The following is an 8649-nucleotide window of genomic DNA, read 5'->3' as shown; positions in this document are numbered from 1 at the left end:
CAACACCCAACGCCCTCGTATCACAGATCCGCCTTTTCTCCCACACACACGCCATCATATTATTGGCCTGGTCTGGAAACAGAGCATGACTGGAACTGGAGAGAGACGTGACTTTACACAGAAAAGTCGAGAAGGCTTTTTCTGAAGGGGAGATTTGAAATCAAACCCTAATGATGCCTACTTTGTTTCAATATGAAAAGTGTTTTTCTAGTTGTTTGAAAAATTAGTGATTGACAGGTAGGAAGGCAAGGTTTGGGGCTTCCCAGGTGGCACCCCCTACCTGTCAATACCGGGGGCTTCCCTGGTGACTCAGATGGTAAAGAATCTATCTGCAATGCGGGAGACCCAGGTTCAATCCCTGGGTTCGGATGATCCCCTGGAGGAGGGTATGGCAACCCACTCCAGTATTCTTGCCTGGAGAATCCCATGGACAGAGGGAGCCTGGTGGGCTGCCATCCAGGGTCACAAAGAGTTGAACTAAAGTGACTTAGCACGCACACAAGGTAAGGTCTGGATTATAGTAATATTCGGTGAATGAAAAAAAATTGCTTAAGCAGATTGCTCACTCCCCATCCTTACCACTCACACAAGCTCAGGTTACATTCGGGTTGAAAATTTGTATCTTGGGAATTCTCTGGTGGTTCAGTGGCTAGGACTCCAAGCTCCCAATGCAGGGGGTCAGGGTTCAATCCCTGGTCAGGGAACTAGATTCCACATGCTGCACTAAGAGACCATATCCCACAACTAAGAACCCAAAGCTGAAAAAAAAAATAAAAAAAGGTGTCTCTCTTGGGATCTCACACCAACAATCAGAGCAGGTGCCTGGGGACATCTCTGGGCTGAAGCATTCAGTGACAAGCCAGTCTTCTCAGACACCCCGGAAACCCATCCACTCTGAGGGCGCTGCTGTGGTTCACCTCTTCACCTTCTCTGAGTCGATGCGCGCATGCCTGCAAAGTTGCTTCAGTCGTGTCCAACTCTTTGCGGCCCTGTGGACTGTCGCCAATGCACACCCACAGTCAGACACCTGGAACTTCCATTCGGCAAACCAGCTAAGAAAGAGAATCATCTCAGACACTAATAATTAAGTAGATGTTGGGAAATCAGGAATCAGGTTTGGCGGTACTTAAACTACAAACCACTTTTCACTCGCCCCAATTCCTGCTGATTGCTCATCAAAATGACTCCCCAAACCCTTGGGAAAGCAACAAGGAAGGCTGGAGAAATGCTTTTGTATTGTTAAGCTGCTCTGTAATGAACCACTTCCTTCCCATGGTGACAGACCTCTTCAATCCAGGAAAAAGCTTTTAATAAATGCTTTGGTAAATAATCCTCATAATGATCATTGTGTTATTGGCTAAAATGGTGTTGAATAACAAAACTGCCCTTCTGTAACACTTTAAAAGATAAAAAGGCACTAACTCAAAGAAGATTGTTTTTGTTTTTAATTCCAGCGTGTTTCTGAGAAATCCACTTAAACATTTGCAGCAACAGTGGAAAATCTTTAACCAGACAAATGAAAATTTTTTTCTTATTGTGCATCAAGTAGTCAAATTGCACCCGGTATTGTAAAATGAGAGTGGTTTGTTGCTAGGCAATTCCATGAATCATCTCAAACCAAGTTTTAAGCAGACCAATGACAGTGTGTCCCCTTAATTTGTTTTTCTCAGTAGAGCACAATTTCTGCTTGAGCAATAAAATATATGAACTGATCGTATGGGAACCAAATTTTGTGGAACAATAAATAAATCTTATCCCAACACTGACTAATATTTAATGATAACCATAATTATTGCTGTAATGCATGGGAATCAAATACCAGTGATCTAAAACCTAGGCAATGATTGCACTTGGCATTATGCCAACACTGCAGATAAAAGTAACTCTGGGATCAGCCTGGGAGAAGAAAGAATAGGAAGAAGTTCTGAACTGTTTCCAAAAAGACCTACTACATTATATCTACTACTGCGGGCAGGAATCCCTCAGAAGAAATGGAGTGGTCATCATGGTCAACAAAAGAGTCCGAAATGCAGGACTTGGATGCAATCTCAAAAACAACAGAATGATCTCTGTTCGTTTCCAAGGCAAACCATTCAATATCACGGTAATCCAAGTCTATGCCCCAACCAGTAATGCTGAAGAAGCTGAAGTTGAACGGTTCTATGAAGACCTACAAGACATTTTAGAACTAACACCCCCAAAAGATGTCCTTTTCATTATAGGGGACTGGAATGCAAAAATAGGAAGTCAAGAAACACCTGGAGTAACAGGCAAATTTGGCCTTGGAATGTGGAATGAAGCAGGGCAAAGACTAATAGAGTTTTGCCAAGAAAATACACTGGTCATAGCAAACACCCTCATCCAACAACACAAGAGAAGACTCTACACATGGACATCACCAGATGGTCAACACCGAAATCACACTGATTATATTCTCTGCAGCCAAAGATGGAGAAGCTCTATACAGTCAACAAAAACAAGACCGGGAGCTGACTGTGGCTCAGATCATGAACTCCTTATTACCAAATTCAGACTCAAATTGAAGAAAGTAGGGAAAACCACTAGACCATTCAGGTATGACCTAAATCAAATCCCTTATGATTATACAGTGGAAGTGAGAAATAGATTTAAGGGCCTAGATCTGATAGATAGAGTGCCTGATGAATTATGGAATGAGGTTCATGACATTGTACAGGAGACAGGGATCAAGACCATCCCCATGGAAAAGAAATGCAAAAAAACAAAATGGCTGTCTGGGGAGGCCTTACAAATAGCTGTAAAAAGAAGAGAAGCGAAAAACAAAGAAGAAAAGGAAAGATATAAGCACCTGAATGCAGAGTTCCAGAGAATAGAAAGAAGAGATAAGAAAGCCTTCTTCAGTGATCAATGCAAAGAAATAGAGGAAAACTACAGAATGGGAAAGACTAGAGATCTTTTCAAGAAAATTAGAGATACCAAGGGAACATTTCATGCAAAGATGGGCACAATAAAGGACAGAAATGGTATGGACCTAACAGAAGCAGAAGATATTAAGAAGAGGTGGCAGGAATACATAGAAGAACTGTACCAAAAAGATCTTCACACCCAAATAATCATGATGGTGTGATCACTCATCTAGAGCCAGACATCCTGGAATGTGAAGTCAAGTGGGCCTTAGGAAGCATCACTACGAACAAAGCTAGTGGAGGTGATGGAATTCCAGTTGAGCTGTTTCAAATCCTGAAAGATGATGCTGTGAAAGTGCTGCACTCAATATGCCAGAACATTTGGAAAACTCAGCAGTGGCCATAGGACTGGAAAAAGTCAGTTTATATTCCAGTCCCAAAGAAAGGCAATGCAAAAGAATGCTCAAACTATTGCACAATTGCACTCATCTCACATGCTAGTAAAGTAATGCTCAAAATTCTCCAAGCCAGGCTTCAGCAATATGTAAACTATGAATTTCCTGATGGTCAAGCTGGTTTTAGAAAAGGCAGAGGAACCAGAGATCAAATTGCCAACATCCGCTGGATCATGAAAAAGCAAGAGAGTTCCAGAAAACATCTATTTCTGCTTTATTGACTATGCCAAAGCCTTTGACTGTGTGGATCACAATAAACTGTGGACAATTCTGAGAGAGATGGGAATCCCAGACTACCTGACCTGCCTCTTGAGAAATCTGTATGCAGGTCAGGAAGCAACAGTTAGAACTGGACCTGGAACAGCAGACTGATTCCAAATAGGAAAAGGAGTAAGTCAAGGCTGTATATTGTCACCCTGTTTATTTAACTTCTGTGTAGAGTACATCATGAGAAATGCTGGACTGGAAGAAACACAAGCTGGAATCAAGATTGCTGGGAGAAATATCAATAACCTCAGATATGCAGATAACACCACCCTTATGGCAGAAAGTGAAGAGGAACTAAAAAGCCTCTTGACGAAAGTGAAAGAGGAGAGTGAAAAAGTTGGCTTAAAGCTCAACATTTACAAAACAAAGATCATGGCATCTGGTCCCATCACTTCATGGCAAATAGATGGGGAAACAGTGTCAGACTTTATTTTGGGGGGCTCCAAAATTACTGCAGATGCTGATTGCAGCCATGAAATTAAAAGACGCTTACTCCTTGGAAGAAAAGTTATGACCAACCTAGATAGCATATTCAAATGCAGAGACATTACTTTGCCGACTAAGGTCCATCTAGTCAAGGCTATGGCTTTTCCAGTGGTCATGTATGGTTGTGAGAGTTGTACTGTGAAGAAGGCAGAGCACCGAAGAATTGATGCTTTTGAACTGTGGTGTTGGAGAAGACTCTTGAGAGTCCCTTGGACTGCAAGGAGATCCAAGCAGTCCATTCTGAAGGAAATCTGTCCTGGGATTTCTTTGGAAGGACTGATGCTAAAGCTGAAACTCCAGTACTTTGGCCACCTCATGTGAAGAGTTGACTCATTGGAAAAGACTCTGATGCTGGGAGGGATTCGGGGCAGGAGGAGAAGGGGATGACAGAGGATGAGATGGCTGGATGGCATCACTGACTCGATGGACATGAGTCTGAGTGAACTCCGGGAGTTGGTGATGGACAGGGAGGCCTGGTGTGCTGCGATTCATGGGGTCGCAAAGAGTCAGACATGACTGAGCGACTGAACTGAACTGAACTGAGATTCATGGGCCAAATCATGGGTCTCCATGACTTGAGGAATTGCACTGGCCTCTGTTTTCAAGGAGTACAGTGAAGCAGGCAACATTCCATGGGACTGTAGGTTTTAATATAGCTGTTATACGTTAATCTTGTAAATCACTGCATATGGTACTGCAGCCATGAAATTAAAAGACACTTGCTCCTTGGAAGAAAAGCTATGACCAACCTGGACAGCACATTAAAAAGCAGACACATTATTTTGCCAACAAAAGTCCATCTAGTCAAAGCTATGGTTTTCCCAGCAGTCATGTAGGGATGTGAGAGTTGGACCATAAAGAAAGCTGAGCGCCAAAGAATTGACACTTTTGAACTATGATGTTGGAGAAGACTCTTGAGAGTCCCTTGGACAGCAAGGAGATCAAACAAGTCCATCCTAAAGGAAATTGGTCCTGAATATTCAGGAAGGACTGATGAATATTCATTGGAAGGACTGATGCTGAAGCTGAAACTCCAATACTTTGGCCATCTGATAAGAAGAACTGAGTCCCTCCTCCCGACCTTCTCCCCCGCCAGCTGCACGGGAGGGAGGCAGAGATGGCAGATGAGATCGCCAAGGCTCAGGTCATCCGGCCTGGCGGCGACACGATCTTTGGGAAGATCATTCGCAAGGAAATCCCAGCCAAAATCATTTATGAGGATGACCAGTGTCTTGCTTTCCATGACATTTCCCCTCAAGCACCAACACATTTTCTGGTGATACCCAAGAAACATATATCCCAGATTTCTGCAGCAGAAGATGATGATGAAAGTCTTCTTGGGCATTTGATGATTGTTGGCAAGAAATGTGCTGCTGATCTGGGCCTGAAGAAGGGCTATCGAACGGTGGTGAATGAAGGTTCAGATGGGGGCCAGTCTGTCTATCATGTTCATCTCCATGTTCTTGGAGGTCGGCAGATGAACTGGCCTCCTGGTTAAGTGTGCTATAGGGATAATTTTGCCTTCTCTATGCAGTGATCAGGTTTGCAAGTTCCAATATGCTAAACAATTTTTTTTTTTGCTGTGTATGGAGATATTGCAAAAATAATTTTAAAAACCCATACATAATAAAAGACATCATTGCACAGCCTGAAAAAAAAAAAAAAAGAAGAACTGAGTCACTGAAAAAGACCCTGATGCTAGGAAAGATTGAAGGCAGGAGGAGAAGAGCATGACAAATGAAATGGTTGGAAGGCATCACTGACTTGATGGATATGAGTTTGAGCAAGGCCCAGGAGTTGGTGATGGACAGGGAAGCCTGGTGTGCTGTGTTCCATGGGGTCACAAAGAGTTGGACACAACCTAGCGACTGAACTGAGTAAAGTAAACAGTTACGTAATCATATCCAATACAAGGGGAGTAAAGGTGACTCTAAAGTATTATCAGTATATGAGCATTTGTGAAGTCTTTCTTCACTATCTATCTGCAAAGTTCATGTGTTTATTTAAGGATGTGGATATGAATGGGCTTCTCAGGTGGCGTTAGTGTAAAAGGACCTGCCTTCCAACACAGGAGATGCAGGAGATTCGGATTCAATCCCTAGGTTGGGAAGATCCCCTAGAGAAGGGCACGGTGGCCCACTCCAGTATTCTTGTCTGGAGAATCCCGTGGACAAGAGGAGCCTGGCAGGCTATAGTCCATAGGGTTGCAAAGAGTCAGGCATGACTGAAGCGATTTAGCACGCACATAGGTAGATATGAACAGTCATGTAAACAAGTAAATGTTAAGGACAACCTTCAATCTTTAAACCACATTACAAAGCTCTTTCAAATTTATAGTGAAATATAGTTCCTTCTATTTGTGTGTTTAATAAATATCTTCAGTAAGCAACTGATGGGCCCAAAATCTGCTTTTGTTGCTGGTGGTACAGATGAAACAGTGTGGACCATTTTGTCATTCTCTTAAAAACACAACAAAGCTCTCAGACCGGCTCTCACAGTGGCTTTTAGCTGGATTTGAGCTTTAACTCCTAAGGTCTACAAGCAATAAAGGAAAACTGGAGCAGAACATTTCTGAGGATATTAGGGGATTTAATGAACAAGAATAGCATTTAAAGGAAGAGGGGGAAGGAGGAGTGAAAATGAACTTCCCCAAGTTTTTCCCTGTGAGAAGTACCCTTGTAAGTATGCATGTATCTTAATTAAAATCACATATTCATGTTTTACTTTTTTCAGTTGGTCTTGTATAATTAAAACTGTATCACATCTGATGTATTTAGAATTATAGCCAAATGGTTATGTTAACGTTCATCTATTTCATGCTGAAAACTAACAAACACACACACACACACAAAGAACATTTCTTTAAATTGTTTCTCACCAGAAATTCAATTTCCTAATATGAAAGTTCAATGACCATGTGTCTTGGAAATGAAATATCTAGGAGATCAATAGTCACAGCATCAGATCCAAAAATGCGATGCTTGCAAATGCACAATCCAAACTGCTTTTAAGAGATAATCTATAGAGGAAATAAAAGTAAAATGAATCATTGAAGTTCTAATTAAGGTCTTATAGGAGATTTCTCACTAACTTAAAAGAATTAACAGGAGACAACCATATCTCCTCAAGCTATAATCATTGAGCTTTAAATCCCCAAATCTTTCCATTAAAAAAACAAAATTTCTTATATTACAAGATAAGTACTTTCTCTTCTGTATGTAAAAACCATGACCAAATTGAATGCCTATTATTAAATCTTTATTGAGAAATCCTTTCCTAACTTTTTCCAATAAAGGAATTGCAAAAATGAAAGCACTCCAGGATATAAAAGTGTGTGTTGGAAATAGTGACACTTAACTTAGGACCTTAGGCTCTTTGGAGGGATTTCAGGTGGGGGGTCGCCAGCACTTGGATATTCTTGTGGGTTGAATTGTGTCCCCTCTCCCGAGAATGATACAGCAAGTGGAAGTTGTGACCTCTGGAATCTCACAATGTGGCCTTATTTGTAAATAGGATAATTAAGGTGCAATCACGATGAGGTCTTACTGGACTTACGTGGGCTCTTGATCTAGTATGACTGGTGTCTTTATAAGAAGAAGGAAATGCAGACATAGAGACACCTGGGGAAAAGGTCATATGAAAACAGAAGCAGAGACTTGAATGAGGAATCTGCAAGCCAGGCACGGCCAGGGGCAGCCAGCCACCACCAGAAGCTAGCAGAGAAGCGCAGAAACAGAGTCTCCTTCAGAGTTCTTCCTCCACAAGGAACCAAGCCTGTTGATTTCGGACATCTGGGCTCCAGAGGGAATGAATTTCTGTAATTAAGCCACACAGTTTGTGGGACTTCTTTAGGACAGCCCTAGGAAATGAATACAAATGTGTGTGGAACTTGGAAGCTTGTCTTAGCAGATTTCAACTTGTATCCACATCCTACACGTTGCATTAACCATCATTTTCGCTTTCTTACAAATCCAAGCAAGAGGGACTTCCCTGGTACTCCAACGGTTATGAATCTGCCTCCCAATGCAGGGGTTGTGGGTTCGATCCCTGGTTGGGGAACTAAGATCCCAGGCGCCACAGGGCAGCTAAGTCCATACACTGCAACTAGATAGCCCGTGAACGGCAAAAAGACCCAGCATGGCCAAAAACTTGAAAAAATAAAATAAATTCAAGCAAGAGTCTTGGGTTCTGGAAACCTTGGGAATCACCTTTCTTTCCTTAGTTCTCCAAGAAACAGGAGAGAGGAAACTGTTTTCCCTGCTGTTTCATTGTTCAGTCGCTCAGTCCGACTCTTTGCGACCCCATGGACTGCAGCACGCCAGGCTTCCCTGTCCTATACCATCTCTCGGACTTTGCTCAAAATCATGCCCATAGAGTCGGTGATGCCACCGGCGGTCCACTGGAGGAAGGAATGGCAAACCACTCTAGTATTGTTGCCTCGAGAACCCCAATGAAGAGGCAACACCACTTACCTTCCAACAGAATTTCATAGATGATTTTCTGTGGGTATACAGGGGCTGAATGCACAAATCCATATTCCAACACAATCCTAAATA

General features: G+C 42.3%; 1 protein-coding gene across 1 annotated transcript; it reads left to right on the top strand.

The window, feature by feature from the left end:
- Positions 1-5206: 5206 nt before the first annotated feature.
- On the top strand, positions 5207-5737 carry LOC101112491 (adenosine 5'-monophosphoramidase HINT1). The gene has a single exon (XM_004012223.5). It carries the CDS (start codon positions 5211-5213, stop codon positions 5589-5591), a length of 381 nt encoding a protein of 126 aa, XP_004012272.2. The 5' UTR covers positions 5207-5210; the 3' UTR covers positions 5592-5737.
- Positions 5738-8649: the final 2912 nt, after the last annotated feature.

Source organism: Ovis aries, chromosome 10 (assembly GCF_016772045.2).
Source record: "Ovis aries strain OAR_USU_Benz2616 breed Rambouillet chromosome 10, ARS-UI_Ramb_v3.0, whole genome shotgun sequence".
In the NCBI taxonomy this organism is placed as follows: domain Eukaryota; kingdom Metazoa; phylum Chordata; class Mammalia; order Artiodactyla; family Bovidae; genus Ovis; species Ovis aries.
Note: the sequence above shows the minus strand (reverse complement) of the source record. Positions and strands in the feature narration are given on the sequence as shown.

Bases quoted from the DNA above. Each gene is read 5' to 3' on its own strand.
- LOC101112491 (XM_004012223.5), top strand. From the start codon at position 5,211: ATGGCAGATGAGATCGCCAAGGCTCAGGTCATCCGGCCTGGCGGCGAC.